At 40.7% G+C, this 20,380-nt stretch overlaps 1 protein-coding gene across 10 annotated transcripts in view; it reads right to left on the bottom strand.

Annotated features, from left to right (window-relative positions):
* Window positions 1-20,380, bottom strand: part of FRY (FRY microtubule binding protein) — a 267,714-nt gene that overhangs the window by 71,697 nt on the left and 175,637 nt on the right. For all 10 annotated transcript variants that reach the window (XM_048492649.1, XM_048492650.1, XM_048492644.1 and 7 more), the window contains 13 exons: window positions 18,957-19,146; window positions 16,049-16,173; window positions 14,357-14,414; window positions 13,036-13,127; window positions 11,711-11,883; window positions 9,666-9,826; window positions 8,557-8,667; window positions 6,605-6,759; window positions 4,139-4,238; window positions 3,281-3,452; window positions 2,106-2,362; window positions 1,238-1,384; window positions 601-769 (listed from right to left, as the gene is read on the bottom strand). In XM_048492649.1, coding sequence (XP_048348606.1) covers window positions 601-769; window positions 1,238-1,384; window positions 2,106-2,362; window positions 3,281-3,452; window positions 4,139-4,238; window positions 6,605-6,759; window positions 8,557-8,667; window positions 9,666-9,826; window positions 11,711-11,883; window positions 13,036-13,127; window positions 14,357-14,414; window positions 16,049-16,173; window positions 18,957-19,146 — 1,910 coding nt within the window. The remainder of the gene's footprint in view (window positions 1-600; window positions 770-1,237; window positions 1,385-2,105; window positions 2,363-3,280; window positions 3,453-4,138; window positions 4,239-6,604; window positions 6,760-8,556; window positions 8,668-9,665; window positions 9,827-11,710; window positions 11,884-13,035; window positions 13,128-14,356; window positions 14,415-16,048; window positions 16,174-18,956; window positions 19,147-20,380) is intronic.

Below are 20,380 nucleotides of genomic sequence, written 5' to 3'. Positions count from 1 at the left end.
ATCATAGTTTTTAGGGTTAAGAAATTATTATATAGTCTCAGTCCTTCTCTCTATATAGTCCTTATATAATTATTAAAGAAATTAATTTGTATTACTGTCCAAGTTCTCAATTAGTATAATCCAAAAAAGCTTTCTATCTTCTTTCAGATTCCTAGGAGTGTCTACTGTGCACCAAAGATGTTAGCTTTGCCATTGTTGAGTATTCTGTTGTTTTGTTCATCCATTCCAGAAAGGGGCGGGGGGTCGTGGTGGTCTGCTTGCCTGGTTACTGAAGACTTTTCAAGCAAACCATGGTGGGAGAATGCTAGTCACCTGATCAGAGTTATCAAATGCCAGCTAGCTTCACTGAAGACTTCTCAGCTCTTCAGAACTATTTTACATGTTACATTGATCTCCACATAAGAAAAAGATGTATATGGCATTGTTTACTCCTTTGCCTTCCCTTCTTTCATCTCTATAACTGTTGTAAAGAGAGGTACTGAGCCAGTATCCTGCCTCCTACCAGTATACTATATTACTGAACAGTATCTTTTTCACATTTAAAAAGCAGGTGGCAGGAAAGGTTGGAAGAAAATAATGTACAAAATGTTGAATTCTTACCAGAAGCAACAGCAGAGGCCTTGTTGCTGGCAGTAAAGCGGTAGAATGGGGGGTTATCACAATGTTGGACAATGGGGTTTACTGGATCTGTCTGCTGTAGTTCAAAAAGAAGCTCTTCCATAGTTTGAATAGTGTTGTTTCGACACAAATAGATGGCAACTTTTTTAATCTGAAAAAAACAGCAATACTCAGCAGCCTCAGCACAAAAATAATTCAGACTTGAGAACATTAAATATAATATACTTTATAGCTACTTTAGATCTTAAATTATATAATATACCCAAGTACCATACTTATCTATTTATTTTATGAACCCTATTTACTGTTAAGAAAGAGGCATACAGGAGTGAGAATCTTATACAGAAGAATGCATTTAATGGTAGGTATAGCTGAAGGTTGATAGCATTTGTTTTATACAAACTGTTGGGAATTCTTATATTAGGACTGAGTGAGAGTCTTGTTCAGTTCCACAAAGAAATACTATTTGATTTTTCCCATTTATTAAAGTACAAGTGCTTATTTATCCTAACAACTAGATTAGTAATAAATGTGTAAGATTATTTTTAGTGGTAATTTATCTTGCACACGTATAATTAAGCCCCCCTTCCCCAATGCCCCAGGGAACAAAGCAACTTACATAAGGCAAAAGGATAGTGTCGCTGCTAACCCCACACAAGCTTATTAGAAACTGTAGAGCTATTCTCAGGTTATTGCTCCATTTTTCATTGTTGGCTAAAGCATTCCAGACATTCTCCATTTCAGGGCCAGGCACTTCATCTCCATACTGCATAAAAACACAAAACATCCAAAATATATACAGTAAAAACTGAGAATCATACAATCATAGAGTTGGAAGAGACCACAAGGGACATCAAGTCCAAACCCCTGCCATGCAGGAACACAAAATCAAAGCACTCCTGACATATGATCATCCAACTTCTGTTTAAAAAACCTCCAAAGAAGGAGACTCTACCACTCTCTGAAGCAAACTGAGACATAATTGGTAGATTGTGAATTATGTCACTATGTATACCACAATATCAGTTTGCTGCATGTATAACCCTGTTTTACTGTTTCTGCTGATATCACCATTTTTCTTCATTATAGCCACTCTGTATCATGCACAATATGCTACGTTCACTTCGATTTCTGCAATTCTAGTTCTAGCACCTTGCTCATTCAATACTTCCTCATACTGATTTTATCAACCTATTTGGTATTGATTACATATCTCTTCGCACAGATTGTTATTGATTTACAATGCGTAACCCACTCTGAATCTCAGTGAGACAGGTGGACTATAAATTGAGTAAATGAACAACTAAATTGAACAAATGAGCAAACTTGATCCAAGTTTCCATGATAGCTAGTTGGCAAAGAAGCTAGAATATGTAATAGGACAGGTTTACAACTGACTTGTGCAAAAGCTGCTGATTAAAACATGCACCACATCTCATATTTGCACACATGGACTAGTTTACGTTTGTCTGCATTTGCTTGTTTACCTTGGCAGTCATATACATTAGATTGTTAAGCACGAGTGATGTGGCCTCTGGAGAACCCCAGCCATTTCCCTTCAATCCACACGTGACGGCCACCTCCCCATCTTTGTCCTTTATTTCATCCTCTGGGGTGCTAGGACTCGAACCTGGGAGAAGCAGCCTGCTGTCTACAAGCTCAATATTACGAAGCCATGGGAGCAGATAGGTAAGCATGATTTGCCGCCCATTGGGATGAGTTGTTGGGAATCGCTGACTTACTTCTAAAAAACAACAAAGGCAAGTATCTTATGAGCCAAGGAGCCACATCGTAGACAGTAGTTTAGCCATTCTAGCCTCTTGTTTGTCTCAAAAATCTTAAACAAAGGCAAAGGAAAAAGCTTTTCATACATGTCAAAGCAAAATATGAGTTTATAAAGGTTAGAGGTGTGGAGTTCATGTAACATGTTGAACTATCAGCTGATTACGATCTTGATCAGATTATTACCACCCTGAAAAGAAAAGAATACATTCCCAAAGCAAGATGATTTAATTCAGGTTTAACATCAGTCTATCTAAGGAACAACCTCTAAAAATAGAATTTAAATATTCTACTCTGTGTCCAAAAATATTTTACTGATATACAACATATTGACCAAAAGAAGAGGCCTTATACTGAGTTAGACTAATATGATTACTTGGACTGCAACAGGTCTCCAGGGTCTCAGGTAGAAGACTGTAGAATCATCTGCTACCTGGTTCCTTTGAACAGAAGATGCCACAGATTGAACCTGCGACCTATGCATGCCAAGCATATACTTCGTGGCTGAGCCACAACCCAATCCCATATGGAAACCACGTTTAAAGTTAATAGATAGTTAAAGAAGGGAAAGCAACTTTAAAGGTTGGGGAAGATAACATGCCTGCTGAAATTTACCTCTAGCTTTAAATCTATAGAACATATACAATTACACAAAATAAGATATTTACAAATTCTTCACAAAGAATAAGAAAAAGAAGAAAAGCAACACAGAATGGCGACTCAAAACTGTGAACTCATTTGGTGGGAGCTTATTTGGTGGCAAAAGGAGGCAGGTAAACTCCTCCAGTTCTGAGTTTGTACTCATACCAGCTTTGTTTGAGAGGAATAATAGGTCATCTGTCCAGTGCTCACAGCTAAAAATATCAATAGAAATTTGTACCTGAAAATAGTGGGAGTGTGAGTTCAGGATACATTCTTGCTAGTTCGTATGACAAATGAGCAAGCGATACGCTATAGAGAGGCGGCAATGGACCATGAGTCCCATATAAAATACTTCCAGGTCTTTGCTCAGCTACTTTCTTTGAATAAACAAAAAGCTTGGCTTCCAAAATCTACAGGAAAAAAATGCAAATGAAATTCTAGATTTTCCACATTTTAATTAATGTTTTTAAAAAGAAGTACCTCACATCATTATGTAAATACTTTGATGTAATATTTTTAACTAACAGACATTTAAATGTCTGCATTTGTAGAAGGGCCCAATCATACCCTTTGGCCAACTAAGGAGAAAACTGGGTTACGTCTTGACTGTCCCTTTTCCTCCTCCCACTGCAACCCCCTTGGCATCAATGATATCAGATGGACATTCTCATCCAACTGTCCTCTCTTGGCTGACATTTCCTTCCCCCCTTTCATCTCTTTATCATTTTCTCTGGCCCATCTGCTTCATTTGCCCGTGTGTGGCCAGTCTCACATACACAATGCTAAGCACTATTCTGAGGAAGGCCACTTTCTCACGAGGCCTTTCAGTCTGCCCAATGGCTGGAATCCCAAACCCATAACTGCAATAAGCATCAGCCCCTCCCCCATTGTTTCCTCTAAGACTTGATGCTTTTTTTTGGTAAGAGTCCCAGCACCATAGTGTTATAGTCACAGAAGTGATGACTGCATCATTTGTATGTGAGATTGACAAAGAACAAAAATAAACAAGTAACACATTGATAAATGTATGGGGAAGCCAATTATATAGTTCTTTGTTCCCCCCATTTTCTTTTAATACAGTTAAATTGATACATGCCTGCATTAGTTGCATGGAAATTTCATAAATCTCTCTATTGGTGTCAGAAGTTTTGAAAAGGACTAGATTTAACAGCGTCACTATATCAAAAGGATAGTTCCTGAAACAATAAACATATTTCGTTCGTCAGGAATTCTTTATATTTCTCATTTTCTACGAAGTTATGCTCAAGGTGACACAGAACAATAAATGCCATCAAAAAAGAAAGAAAGAAAGAAAACAAAATATATATTAAACGCCATCAGTACAAAATGCAATCCTATCTCCTGTAATACACTTTGATTATGACAACGCTTTTGGAAAAGGCAGGACAGAACAAAGTAGTTAATTCTCAGAGGAAGTTACTTAATGATCTAAACTGAAATAATCACAAACATTTAGGTATTTCTACAGAACCACTGAACAGGTATAGTCGGGCCTACTGTTCCTATACATTTAAACTATTTCATCAGTATTTAACAAACACATGATGAGTCAGAAGCCCAACTTCTGGCACTCAACTTTTCAGCTTTCCTCAATCTAAACAAGCCAAAGCAAAACAGACAAAAATGCAAGGAACGCAAACACAAAGCAGGAGGAAACCCCCGAGGGTATGCTTCTATTTCACTTATTGTAAACAGTAAAGGGTTCTTTTTTGCTTATTTCTTGTGATTGTTAAAATTCCTGAGTACATTTCTCTGTACTTATATCACAAGAAAAGAGCCCCAAAGTGGGGAAAAAATAATTTTTTATAGGGGCTTTATGGAATAAAGGAAATTATGACTAAATGATGCTATACTGCAGGCTTTAGGCCAGTGGTTCTCAACCTGGGGGTCGGGACCCCTTTGGGGGTCGAATGACCCTTTCACAGGGGTTGCCTAAGACTCTCTGCATCAGTGTTCTCCATCTGTAAAATGGATAAATGTTAGGGTTGGGGGTCACCACAACATGAGGAACTGTATGAAAGGGTCGCAGCATTAGGAAGGTTGAGAACCACTGCTTTAGGCTGTTCTGTATATGCATTTACTGCAAACCAAGCAGGAACTCAGACCTAGGAACTCCATTGGCCCTTTAGGAGGTGTGCTTCATTTCTTACAGATTAGTAAAATTGTCAGGTCAGGATTGGGAGATCCCTGGAAATTTTAGGGGTAGAGACTGAGGAGGGTGGAATTTTAGGGGTGGAGACTGAGGAGGGGGAGACTTCAATGGGGTATAATGCCATAGAGTCTATATTCTAAAATGCTATTTTCTCCAGATGAACTGACTTCTGTTACCTGGAGATCAGCTGTAATAGTGTGGCAGGTCAACCAGGACTTGAGGGCCTGGCCAAAGGATTTGGGGGATGAGGGCTGCCCGAAGTGCCTTCTCTGCATTGGCCCCAGTGCTCTGGAACACTCTCACCCACTGAGGTCCACCAGGCACCAATTCTCCAGGAGTTTAGGTGCCTGGCCATGACCACCCCCAGTATATGGGTGAGCCCTTCAGGGAGGTGCTTCCCCCCTCCCCGCCTTATACTCCCTTTTATTTTTGGCTTCAGTACCAGCTCTATCCTGGTTTAGCCCCAGCCTCAGCCCAAACAGTTTGTTGAGTTTGATAGGGTGATTCGATTTTTTTAGGAGGGGGTCTTGAGTGGGGGATGGGGATGGTTGATTAAGACCTTTTTAGGATGGTTTTAATATAACTTTTAATGGTTTTTAATGATTGTACTCCACCCAGGTACTATGGTGATGGGTGGGAAAAAAGATCTACAGAGATAAAATAAATAAATATCTCTAGGCCACGTATGTGATTTTTCTCCCAGCTATTCTTCACTGTACTGTCTGACTTCTCCTCACGAGTTAAAATACTTATGTACACTCTTTGACAATGCCAGTCAATTAGAAGGAGAACTAAGGTTGAAGGCAACAGGCCACATACATAAGTCAATCTGTAGCCTATTAAACAAATTATATAGGAGCCAATAAATAGGTGATAAGATATGCCCAACAGTCTAAATAATCTCTCAGTCTTGCGTTCAGTTTTGCTCATATGAATAGAAAGGTTGCTATTTGGTAAGCTTATCAGTTTGCTTCCTTTCACCTACATCCTGGCAATATTCTCATATTCGCGGCAGCACAGCAAATGTGCTAAACCTAGGCACCATTCCGTTCTTTAGTATGGCACAAGGATACAGAGGTGTCTCTTTTCCAGGCAAGGAAGAAAAAAACATAACGTTTAACCTGAGGCTTTCTGCCTAAGAAAATGTTTATTCATTTCCACTTTCTCAGTAGAGGTTTTGTCATGTTGTCTCCACCAGGTTAATATCTGGAAGCCCACCTAACCAAAAGCAAACATGTTTGCAGCTACAACTATTTCTTTTAACTTTTACACAAAATAGCTCAGTCTTCTCCAAAAGCTTTAGATTACTTGGTATACCTCTCCACTCCTGTCCTGTTTCATATTATAAGCTCCTACGATTTCCTACTGTACTGTACGAATAATTCATACCTGCTTCCACAGACAGTTGCAATTGCTTTAAAGCACCCTGAAGCTAGCTGGTAGGATCCAGTATAACATCGGTCTATTGCCCAGTTGAACAGGTTTATTTGGTCAGGATTTAACTCCAGCAACAATACGACAACTTCACAGCCGAGCTGATGAACCTATGTGCACAGTGAATGGGACGGTGTTTGTAATGGCATAGAATAGTCATCTCAATAGTGAACAGTTCAAAAAAACTAAAATATTAGGAACTATTCAAGTCTAGCATACTGTTACTAAAAAGGCCAAACAGTTGCTTCTGGACTGTCATGAATTCAAAGACCATTAAATACTGCTTAGACCCAGCATCATATCTGATTATCAGGGATATTCAGCCCCTGAACTGCTTATTGAAACTGCTGTGGCCACACTCATGGGTAGAACTAAATTTCAGTCCAGTAAACTAACCAGATTTGGGGGGTATAATCTTTCAACAGGCAAAGCTCCCTTCATCAGATACCCCCAAATCTTATTGGTCTTTAATGTGGCGCTGGGCCCAAATCTAGCTCTTCTACTGCAGACCAACACAACTATCTTCCTGAAACCATCCTCATGGGTATATCTATTCTCCATGGATTTGTCTAATCCTTTCTTGAAGCAATCTAAGCTAGCAGTTACCAAGTTCTCTTTAGTGATGAATTACGTATGCTATTTATAAACTGTGGGAAAAGGTTTCATTTTTATTTCAGTTTTGAGCTTACTGCCAGCAATTTTCAACTTTCATGTCTTATTCCTCCCCTTTCTAAATTTGCTATTCAATCCAACAAAATATCCCTCAACATAATGGAAAAATTCTGGGCTTTTTTTCAAATTCACCTGGTTTGCATGTCTAATTCTAAGAACATATGAGCAGGTCTTTTTATACACTTGCAAAATATTGTTAAAGTGTAACTTTTAATGCTCTATACAAGGAAAGCATTGGTCTACCAGGTCAAATGACTTATTTTTCCCTAAAGCGAACATTGCTTTTGGCCTTTGCTGACTCACACCAATTTGATTCACTAGTAGCTATTTCAGTAAGTAGGAAGTGCTTGAAGATTTGCCTTTCAAATTGGCTTGGAATCATGTGGGAGATATATAACTTCAAATACAAATATCCTTCAAATGGTACTGCCCTTGACCTTTAGAACTTCCAGGACATTAAAATGCCCCCAGAGCCTTTTGGCAGAATTTAGACTAGATAAATGGGTACATGTTTTGCAATGTGGGTACACGTTTTGCAATGAGAAAAGCAAGATAGGTCTTTAACTACTGAGTGAGATGTCTACAAATCATGACTGATTGTAGATCCACTGCAGACCTGCCACTGATTTCTGTGCATGACAATAAAATCAAGGCAGGTTGGATCCATAAGCAGAAGTAAAATAGGGCTGTTCAGCAAATGCTTGCACACGAACCTAAACAATAGTTCATAAAATACTATAGAGCAGCAGTGGTATAGTGGTTAAGAGCAGGTGTACTCTAATCTGGAAGAACTGGGTTTGATTCCCCGCTCTGTCACCTGAGCTGTGGAGGCTTATCTGGGGAATTCAGATTAGCCTGTACACTCCCACACACGCCAGCTGGGTGACCTTGGGCTAATAACAGTTCTTCTGAGCTCTCTAAGCCTCACCTACCTCACAGGGTGTTTGTTGTGAGGAGGGAAGGGAAAGGAGTTTGTAAGCCCCTTTGAGTCTCCTATAGGAGAGAAAGGGGGTATATAAATCCAACTCTTCTTCTATATGTATCTTGTGAAATTGGAAGAACAGAATTAGTTTTATTTGTCTCATGCAAAATGTAGAACAGACTTACCATGAATAGATGACAACATCCAGAAATGGAAAGGCACCTTTCTATCACACTTTAGCTACACCATGAATGGTGTTTAATACAACATTTCAAAATTATTTAAATGTAAGAATCCTTGCTGAGTTACCCACCCGTAAATCCTGACAAGCTAGGATATTATCAAGCCATTTGTAGAGATAGCCATCAGGGGAAAGACCCACATTGTCAAATACAGGCCCGCAGCAGAGTACAGCTGACATTGCCTAAGAACAGATAGAAGAGGCTGGTTATGTAAATACAGTGTTAGTACTTTTTATTATTTGTTCCAATATGCTGCCCACAGGGAGTAGATGTAAAACATATCAAGTCACATAGTCAAGGAGTCTTCAACAGCTTTTCAGTGATGCTACACTAGAAGGACTGATAAGAAACTGTTGACAACAATCTGTTGTTCTAATGCATTCTGGAAAAAAATATATGCTAAAAACAACTCAACTTAATTCTGGTCAATGAATTTTAATCAAATGAAAAGGTTTCACTTCTCTTTCTGCATCAGGGATCTCTGAATCTGTCACGTCTGTCTCTAACTCTTCACACCACCTCCCCAGGACAGATTAACCACACTGTTCTACTTCTACCTCACTCTTGTTCATCACATTTTGCCAAATCTCAGCCTCTAGTACGCTACTGGTGTGAAAGAAGTCATTGCAACAATAGCAGTTTCCTGTTTGCTGGACAACGCTCTGATTGGCTGGTTGATTTTCAGTGAAAAAATTTTAGGTTCAGATCTCAAAATAAACACTTAGATTTCATAAACAGATGTTTGTGACACCAAAGCTAATGTGGAGTTGGATCCACAGTGAAGAGTATGTGAGTGAAAAGTGTGTATGGGGGGCGGAGGGAATCACTCAAGTTGTAGCCCCTTCCATTTCATCCTATGCAGTTTTTGATCATCTCAAGCCCATCTTTTTCAGGCAGAATAGGGAACCCCAAAATGACAGGAAAAACTGGAAAAGATCCATTTCACAAATAGAGCTTAAGAACCAACCCATAGTGTTTAAAACGTTGATGTTAATTCCAATCTCTACACACACCAAACAACTGATAAATAAAGATTGCACATACACAAATCAGAAAGCTACAAGAACAGTACTGTAGGCAATTATTTTCAAAACAAAGAAGAAATGTTATAAAAATAATGCCCATCACTTTTGCTTCTTTTCTTTAAAGAGAGAACATTTTTTACACAATTACAATGTACCTTTAAAGCACAATACTGGTATCTTGTAATCTGGTGATTTCTATCACTGTAACGATCCAGTGGCGTAAACATGATGCTGAAAGGGCCCGCCCATTGACTAAACAAAATGAAGAGGTGGTGCCGTAAACTTTGCTGAGGAAACAGAAATCTCCTATGGTGAACTGAGTGAAAAAAATAAAATTAGCTTTCTTAATTTGTTAAAGCAAAGAAGAATTCAAACATACATTCTGAAATTAAAAAAAACAAACACTCAGCGATCCTGAAGTAAACTTCCAGATTAGAAATATGGAAATTTGACATCTACGAGATGCACTCCTAGTTGATCCTAAGAAATATGGAGTTACTCAGAAGGCCAGCGGTACTAGTGAGAAAGTTGGAACAGATTCAACACTTGGAATAGGCTCTTTCATGATTATATAGCCACAAGATGTTCTCTCAGGCTGATCCCATAGTAAGGCTGAAATGCTCTTTGGGCAATGAACATTATGCACACATGCAGTTATGGGCTACTGATACCACTCCAATTCCTGACAACCATGAATTACACTTTACATTTGCAAAGGGGTCTATGTATACAATTTAGAATGAGTTGGGAATAAATATCTGAATTGCATCTACACACCGTTGGCTACTGCACTATCATTGCACTAGAACATTCATCTTACATGTGAATGGGACAACCTGCAAAGTGAATGACTGCTATATCCAACAAACAATGTGTGGATACAGCCTGATTTTGAAATGTACTGACAGGATTGTCAAGTGCCTATTAATGTCGGGCAATCACCTGCTGATTTGTTCTGCTGCCCACCAACATTTAGTTGGGGGAGGGGGGAGGCAGAAGCAGGCCAGTGGAGGGGAAGGGCAGTGATCAACATCCACTGAAGATGATGTCACTGTCAGTTTATCTGGAAGCACTAGTATCGCACAGGGGGATGTTTCATGGAATCCATACAGTTTTTTGGTGAGTGCTAGAGCATCCTCTCCCCTGGTGCAATGCTGGCACTTCAACATAAACCAGAAGTGTGTTACCCTTGCTGTGATCGCTGCACCTGGACCCGCCTCCCTAAACTTCTGCCAGTTGCAAGGAGGGAATCTAGCAACCCTATGTACAGATAGGCCATACATACATTGAACAAATGAAAACTCCAATGTGGAATGTCAGTGGCACTAGAGTAGTCTGGGGGAACTGACGGGAGCTTTTCCCTGATCCCCACTGAATACAAGAATTGAATAAAGCTGGGACTTCTTACATATTGTGTATTTTGTTTTTAAAAAGCTTTCTTTTCATTACACTTGGAACTAGAGAATAACATCAGGAATGGAAAGGCAACATTGAGGGAATTCCACGTGAAAAGGGACTGCCTCACCATTTTAGATGCTACTTATTCACTGAAGGATTATGGGCAGCAAGGAAATGGGTTGAGTAGAAGTTTTCATTAAATTGAAAGAAGCTTTTCAATTGTGAGCTCCTAAGGGCTTCGGGGAATTTTCCGTTGTCTCAGTAAAAAGACTTTGTTCAATCAGCACAAAGGGCACACAGCCACAACTAAATTAAGAATGTGCTAGAAGAAGAAAAAAATCAATGATCATTTTACTCAACAGAAGTTGTTCCTTTGCAAGGGAACCAACTGTTCCTTCATAGTTTCTATCATTACCGACAGCCATTCACAAACTGATGCTGAGATTTCAGGATAAATTTTAAAAGGTTTCAGTTCCAAATTATTTTACATATTTCCATTTATAACAACGAATATTTAATTATTTAGGGGTTACTATTTCCATTTGCCACGTTAAGTCCAGAGGCATAGCAATCTTAGTGAGGCAGCAAAATAAAGCAGGAATCTTGTAGAACCTCAAAAACTAGCATAATACATTCCTCAATAGGTTTTCATGCACCAGAGTTGGACTCAAGTGAGCTCTAACTGAAGAAAACTGGCGGTAGAATAAATGTTGTAATCCTTTAAGGTGTCACCATACTCCTGATTTATTTCATTGCATTTGCAATATGTGTCTGTAATTTCACAATTATTGTATTTCCATACCTGGTACACACTGAATCAGGTTGGCAATCATTGCACTGAAATGGGCTCTCATGTCCTTTAGAATTTCAACTTCTTTATCATTTTCAGCTTCCAGTAACATGCGAGTCAGGTCAACGTATTCTAAGAACAAGGCTCCTAGTGCTAAGGTATCTCGCTCCAAGGCTCCATTGGTACTACGGCAAAGAGAAATGGAACACATTAATGAACCATTCAGATAAAAACAAAAAGCATGCTAGTAGACTGCAGTCCATAATAAAAATATAAGTAACAAAAATGCAACCCCCCCCCCCCAAACCAGAGGTGTAGCTGGGCCAGAGTGCACCCGGTGCACACTCTGGCTTTTTTGTGCCCCCCCCCCCCCATCACCACTTACTTTAGGAAACCAAGCAGGCTGGAGGCCTGTTCTGGTGGGAACTACATTTCCCAGGGTATCCTGGAACTGCCTAGTTCCCACACAGGCAGGCCTGTTTTCCAGCCTGCTCGGTTTCCTAAAGTAAGTGTGGGGGAAGTGCTGCAGGGGGGGCGCCATAAGGAGGGAAATCACGGCTGCACCCCCCGCGGCACCCCCCCCACTCTTACTTTAGGAAACTGAGCAGGCTGGAGAACAGGCCTTCCTGTTCTGGTGGGAACTACATTTCCCAGGGTCTGGGAAATGTAGTTCCCACCAGAACAGGAAGGCCTGTTCTCCAGCCTGCTCAGTTTCCTAAAGTAAGTGTGGGGGGGCACCGCGGGGGGCACGGGGGGGGCGCGCTGGGAAGGGGGAGGGGCAGAAGGGAATTTTGCACCCCCATGTGACCCAAATCCATGCGCCTGGTGTGTGGCGCACCCCCGTCCCCTGGTGGCTTCGCCACTGCCCCAAACCCTAGTGAGTGAAAAAAACCTATCTTTCTGTCTGTCTGTCTGTCTGTCTGTCTGTCTGTCTGTCTGTCTGTCTGTCTAGACACATACTTTATTTTGCAAATCTTCCAAGATATTATCTTAATCAAATGTTGGCACTGTCCTAGGAGATTCTTTCAGGATGGCAGCCCAATCCAGAGACTCCGGTGGCAGGACTTCTTCATGGCACAGAGAGGCAAAAAATAACAAAAAGCCTCCCTGACAATGAACAGTCCTCTATTGGGCTCTGGCAGGCAAAGACTGGTTGGAAGACGACTAATATGCTGTGTCTGGCCACCATGGAAGGTCAAAGCAGCCACCCACCAGAAAATTTGTCCCTCTGCTGGGTTAAGTGCCCCAGAGAGGGCCAATCAGCTAGTGCTGGCCCATGCTGCCTCCTTGGCAGATTCCTCCCCCCTTTGGATTGGGCCGTAAAAGCTACACCTTACCTATCACTTATCACACCAGCATCAGCAAGTAATTCAAAAATTCTCAGTAGTTGTAATCGAAGCAGATCTCGACGCTCACGGCGCTTCTTATTCTGCATTGCAAAAAAGGGAGGGAATATTAATACACCTTACTGCACAAATGCAGAAGTTAAAAATAAGATCTAGTCAAGTCATGGATTCAGGGGGATGGATGAAGCCATTTCACTCAGCAAAGTTTGAAGTCTTCCACCACCCTAAGAAGTCTGTTGCAACATACACTGGTAACTAATAAATAATTTGATCTGTTTGGCTAGACCATGTCAGAGGAGAAAGATATTCACTTGCACAGAATGGTTATGGCAAATAAATAACATTGATTCTTGAAAGATAATGGCCAAGATTTCTTCACATTAGTAGTCTACATTGATACATGCACTGGGAAAGCTTGGGGAAACAAATAAGCTTGACTTGGAATCTCAGTTTATCATTTGAAAGAAGCCGTTTGGGATTTGTTCACTGCCCTGTCCTTTCACTTCTAGAGCTAAGTCATTATCTTTGGAATTCTAGAGCTAAATTCTATTATCTTTGGAATTCAAATAATTCATCTCTTGGGCTAATCCTCTTGAGCAAATGTAATGAGAGAGACTAGCAGTAGTAGTGTTCCCTTTGAAAAAGGGCAGCAAGAATAAGGGATCTTATCCACTTCATTCTTTCCCCCCACCTTTATGGTAAGTGTGGTATTCCTCATTGCTCACCTGGATATTTTTCAATTCCTGTGAATCACAGTACAACAAAATTCAAGCTCAGTAGCACCTCAAGGACCAAAAATATTTTCCAGGATAAAATCCTTCCTATCCCTCCCACCTTCTGACCTTGATATAAGGGGCTGATGGATCTTCATTATTATTTGCACCCAATAATCAGGCTTTGCCTCATGAAAGCCTATACCCTGGAAAATTTTGTTGGTCCTAAAGGTGCTACTGGACTTGAATTCTGTGATTCTATCGCAGACTAACCACTGTGATTCTACCACAGACTAACATGGCTACCACCTTAGACTAGATAAACAGTACAAAATTATCACAAAGTTTACTATATCTCAAATTGGAAATACTTTTGACAAACAGAACTTTTTCCTTCCTTTAATGATAATATTGCTTGTCAAACAATAAAAGCTTAGTTCTGGTGGGTTTTCCGGGCTGTGTGGCCATGGTCTGGTGGATCTTGTTCCTAGAACAAGATCTTGTTCCGGCCACACAGCCCGGAAAACCCACCAGAACCAGTTGAATCCGCCCGTGCAAGCCTTCGACAATACAATAAAAGCTTAGTTTGAACAACCAACCTCTGGTCTTCTTTCTAATGCTTCTTTCATTAGTGGATGGAGTTCTTCCACTAATTCCCTAAATTAAAAAAGTACTTGGTGAACAAAGTTCTTCATCAATTAAACAGCTTTATTCTTTATAACGGCAGTGTTTTAGTCCAGAAGGTCTTGTCTTCATGCAGTGGTTCCAATGAACTCACAGACCTGAATGAGAAGGTGCTCAGTTCTCTTCATTAATGTTAATCGCTCTAGGGTGCGTGCTGTAGGGTTGAACAAGCAGAGCACGGTTCTATTCACATTCAGTTCTATCTGCCCATCAGAACTTTCTGGGACTTTGGACTGCAGATGCACACTCACATTTGCACATTTGTAACACAGTGATGAAATGCAAAGGCTTGGTTTCGAAGGGATTCTCACTCTGTGGAAGGATCCCATCCAAACACAGAGGAGAACTTTTGCAGGTGTAACACCAGAGTCAATGGAATTGAGTCATACTGGCAATCATGGGGGATTTGGACGTGAAGACTTATTTCTATTTTGCCCTTGGTAGCCTTCTCTGAAATAGGCCTCCCCAAGCAATAGTATTGAGGTGGAGTAGCTCAGTCATATGCTAAGCTGTATGCAGTTATTACATTACTTACTAAAGCTCAAATATATCTATATCAAATATATTGAATGTATTCAGGCTTGGGGACTGAAATTGCCAGCAAAGTCACAGCTGACTTATAGAGGAGGAAACAGACCAGAGAGCTTGGGTGGGGAAAAGCCTCTTTTCTTCTCTGATGCCTGTGCTGTCCAGACAAAAAATGAGAGGCAGCTTCTTTAAGGACATCCCCAGGACATCTTATTTATGCTGTCTGGACAAAAAAAAAGTTGCCTCTTTTTAAAACATCCCACAGACGTCTTATTTGTGCTGTGCAGAATGGACCATAGGATCCCCATGGCTGCTAACTATAAGCAAAAATAAAACAAAGAAGCCCAACCCAATGCTAGAAAGATTTATTTGTGGATCTTTCAGTGTCTCTGTTGCTGTAACTTGCTGGCTAGAAAAGAGCTGCAGTTCAAATAGATCAAGAAAAATATTATGTGACTAAACTTCTGAGCAGAGCAGCATGTATATGAAACACAGAGAGCCCCTTAAGGTATAAGTGAATGTTTGTATGCATGCAGTAGGATTTCTCACCTGCCCCCCACAGTACTCCTTATACTACATATTTGTATCAAAAGCATATGGTCAATGTTAGCACAACTACAGAAATAATAACTGACTAATAAAACTGAGCATGTGGAGTTTTCTATTTGATTCTGCCTCACTAAAACAGTGTACAGAATAAACACACCTCCCTTTTTCTGCTCATTTGATAAATACCTTGATAAATACCTTGATAAATAACTTGATCCTGAATATTGTAATACAACAGAAAATAGCTAAAAAATATAAATATTTGCTCCTTAGAACACTAAAATAAACCAGTATATATTCTTCTGACACATATTAACATATGTAATCAGAACAGGCAACACAGTACTGATCCACACCCATGATCAAATACAGCATCTACCTTTGAATCTCTAGGTATGTTATTTTAGTGCTATGATATCTACTCTGTTGTATTTCTCACCTACCCACCCCAACATAATGTCCCATCATCATCAATATTATATCATGGAAATTAAACCAAATCTGACCCATGAGAAACTTATGCTGTATACCTGAAGACCAGAGAATTTGTTCTTCCAAATCCCAATACAAGTGATTCTGTAATTTCTATGCTTTCAAGTCTCATCAAAGGCACTAGCTGCTTCAACAGCACACCAACTGATGCAGTTCCTATAACCTAAACATTAAAAAAGACGATAAAGCAACATGAAAGATTACAACTCTTATTAAGTGTTGCTGATGACTTTGTAAATGGGCATTTTTGCAAGTCAAGGTTAAATAGATTAATAGCCACTAATAAAATAGTAGTAATTTAAGAGGCTATTAATTTAGGCAATCTAAACAGGCTGCATCTGTATAGCTTCAACAGTAGTAATTGTGTGCCTTTAGAACACATCTTGGTACATTGTGAATTGTGTGTTTTCACATAATATCAGCATTCACTGTCTCTTTTGCTGATGTAAGCTGTAGGTAGCCTATCTTGAGTTACTTTTGGTTGGATAATTTTTCACATTTCAGCAAATGAGGTGGATAGGTAAGCAATTCTGAAAGGACACCTCTAGGAATACCACATCCTTTTCAAGCACTGAATGTTGATGTGCTGTTCTACCCAAGTGGAGATGACTTGCTTCCTGCAGAAGTTTGTAAGCTTCCAAATATTTTGGGAAGCACGAAAAACTATCAAATAGATGCTGGAGCCCATTGAGCAGTCATTTGTCAAAAAGCATTTAAGAACTCTTCTGTGGATTAAAAAATGGGATAGGCACTGATACTAGATTAATTATCAGTAATCTGTAATGTGTGGGATGCTCATAGGTAGAAAACTATCTCTGGATATATCACCTCCGGAGTCTGCCATGGGGAAGCTGAACAAACTAAGGGGATTTAATTTAAGGTCCCTGAAGAAGTAAGGAAAAAGCCAGACTAGACACATCTAGACACATGCCTGGTCAAGATTCTGATTGGGTGTGTGGATTTTTTTTAAAAATGTTGTCGTAGCAACAGCTCCTGCTTTTACTACAAGGGAAGGGGAGTGAGGGAGGGGAGAGAGTGAGGGGTGGCATGCAGGGGAGGGGAGGGAGGGAGCCCAGCATCTGGACATGGCCCACCCACACTAGCGGAGGGAGAGGGAGGGGGAAGGAGGGGAAGGGGTGCCATACAAAGGAAGAAGAGTGAGGGAGGGGAGGCAGTCAGGGGTGGCATGCAAGGGAGGGAAGGGAGGGGGAGGGCCCGGCATCTGGACATGACCCACCCACCCTAGCGGTGGGAGGGGAGGCATCCAAGGGAGGGGAGTGAGTGAGGGGTGGCATGTAAAAGAGGGAAGGGAGGGGGAGGGCCCAGCATCTGGACATGACCCACCCACCCTAGCAGAGGGAGGGGAGGGAGTGAGGGGTGGCATGCAAGGGAGGGAAGGGAGGGGGAGGGCCCAGCATCTGGACATAACCCACCCACCCTAGCGGAGGGAGGGGAGGGATCCAAGGGAGGGGAGGGAGTGAGGGGTGGCATGTAAGGGAGGGAAGGGAGGGGGAGGGCCGGCATCTGGACATGACCCACCCACCCTAGCGGAGGGAGGGGAGGGGAGGCATCCAAGGGAGGGGAGGGAGTGGGGGTGGCATGCAAGGGAGGGAAGGGGATCGGGCGGTATAGAAATCGAAAAATAAATAAATAAATAAATAAATAAATAAATAAATAAATAAATAAATAAAAGCAGGTATGTAGTACTAAGGCAGAGTCATTTAATTCTGCCCCTATGTACAGCAACGCCACATTACTGAATATGAGTATCTAAGGCTTTCTAATTGCAAGGGTGTGCAAAAAATATCTAACAGGCATGATAAGTTATGAAAAGTTAGATACAATATTCTAAGCATATTTTCTTCCACGTGAGAGACCTTGTCAGAAATGAAGTGTAACCCTTGAATAAGGATCAAAGTGACGAGAGTGAGAATAAAGGATGGAAATTTGCTTGCGTCTAGGAATCTTCCTTTTCAATTTGTCCATTATTTAAAGAGAATACAATGAAAATGGTATATGAATAGTATTTACCTCTTGGAGGAAAATACTGATGATATTTGTTGGTATAGCAAAACCAACAAGATAATTTTTTCCCCCTACAAGTGGGGAATATGTGAGAAGCCACTAGATTTTATAAAATGCTGTTGCTCCTCTACAATGGGAACTGAAAATAACAATGTCATCTGCAACCAAAGACTATACTGGTTGTGGTGGGTTTTCTGGGCTGTGTGGCCGTGGTGTGGTAGATCTTGTTCCTAACGTTTCGCCTGCATCTGTGGCTGGCATCTTCAGAGCTGTATCACAGAGTGTGTAACAGACTTCTCTCTGTGATGCACCTCTGAAGAGGCCAGCCACAGATGTAGGCGAAACGTTAGGAACAAGATCTACCACACCACGGCCACACAGCCTGGAAAACCCACCACAACCAGTTGAATCCAGTCGTGAAAGCCTTCGACAATATAAAGACTATACTGTTATATTCTGGCCCAATGATTTCTAAACATTTTCAGACTCCAAGGCTATGGTCCTGAAAACACTTTCCTGGGAGTTAACCCACTGAGTAAGACAGGACTTGGTTCTAAATAGACCTTTAAAGATGTGATTGCGTCAATTAAGATATAAACAAGGATTATGAATTCTTCACATACTAAAAGACCTAAGAGCAATATTGCTTTTGTACCCTGACTTTCTCTTGCTTAATTCTTATTAGTGAATATTCTTGTATGAGTTGTTCCACTGATTTGTCTATTTCACAGCTAAAAGGCGCATTAGCATACTATGAAAACTGATGCACTGGAAATAAAAAAGCTGGATTTTCTTAACAGTACATTCCAGTAACAATGCAGCCCATATATTCACAGACTATATTTTACTATTCCACTAAAAATTAAATGTTGTAAGGTCATATTTAAAATGAAAAGCAATTTTGGTGAAATATTAAATCACCTTGTTATCATAACTAACTGTACCGTCGGGAGTGGTGGCCATGATCTCTGGTGTTGAAACTCGTAAATGTCCAGGACTCATAATACTGGGCTTTGCTACTCCAAAACAGAGAATAAGATAGTTTCTCCACAAAGTTACATAATGATCTCCACTGCTAGCCGTACTGGTTTTCTTGGCATTCATAGGACTGCTGCAAAATAAAAAAACCCCAAAACACAAGAATGTTTCAATTGAAGAACTGATTTTGTTAGATAATTTTCAAAACAGTAGAAATTGTCACTGCAGCAGAAATTTAACGTAACTAAATTAAATCTTGGCATCGACAACAAAGAAAATTCTTCAGCGTTCTTGAATCTGCAGCAAAACATGCAGATTGATAATTTTATTCTTATAATTCTCATTTGCAGAGGAAAATTTTGCAGAGGAAAAAAAACCTCTGCAAAATTACTATTTACACAGACACCATTCAAAGGGACAGACGTTTGTCCATGTTCATGTATGGAAGGCACAGGTGAGCAGGTATCCTTCTATCAGAGATGCCAAACTGTGCCTGGCAACTAGGGGAAGATTTGAGGGGCATGATATCACATCCAGAAAAAAATTAGAAGTGACATCAAATTGATCAATGAATTGACAGAATCTCTATGGTAAAACCATAGCATTTCCAGAAACGTCAAGATGGATGAGTTGTTGCTTCTGGGACTTCAGTGAAAGTGACATCATGCCATATTTGATATCAGCAGGGGTTTTTTTTTTCTTCTGCCACCACTCAGGTCCCTTCTGCACATGCAGAATAATGTACTTTCAATTCACTTACACAACTGTTTGCAAGTGGATCTTGCTATTCTGCACAGCTGCAAAGTGGATTGAAAGTGGATTGAAAGTGCATTATTCTGTATGTGTGGAAGGGGCCTCAGAGTGGCAGGAGCAAATGGAAGTTGCTGGAGGGAAGTCTCCAGCCACACTGGTCGATTCCCCACTGAGGATTAGATGCGTGTTCGTCACACAAAATATCCAGGCTTCCAGCAGAACTCCCCACTGCACCAGCGCCGAATACACTTTCATTCTGTTTCTGCCGTCCCCCACCCCCCAGCACATGTTATTTTAGAACCTGCAAGAAAGTAGACCTTTTCAAAAAACACGTGGGCAATCTGGAGCGGTGGGGAAGTGGGAGTGTGTGTGAATCCGGATTCATTTTTCCCGCTGCTGGTAGTGTCGTGGAGCCTCCCATCCAATGAGAACGAAGTGGGCTGTGCACGATGTGCGGACCAGAGATCCACGTGATTACGAAGCAACATGGGGCCGGTTTTGACTGATTGACTGAGTAGAAGGCAATACAAAGCAGTGCTACACGTCATATCCACGTGGATCTGACTACATGGAGGCGAACGGAAACAGGGCTTCACTTTAATCGCTTGTTCCTT

The sequence above is a fragment of the Sphaerodactylus townsendi genome, linkage group LG04, assembly GCF_021028975.2.
Source record: "Sphaerodactylus townsendi isolate TG3544 linkage group LG04, MPM_Stown_v2.3, whole genome shotgun sequence".
Taxonomy (NCBI): Eukaryota; Metazoa; Chordata; class Lepidosauria; order Squamata; family Sphaerodactylidae; genus Sphaerodactylus; species Sphaerodactylus townsendi.
Note: the sequence above shows the minus strand (reverse complement) of the source record. Positions and strands in the feature narration are given on the sequence as shown.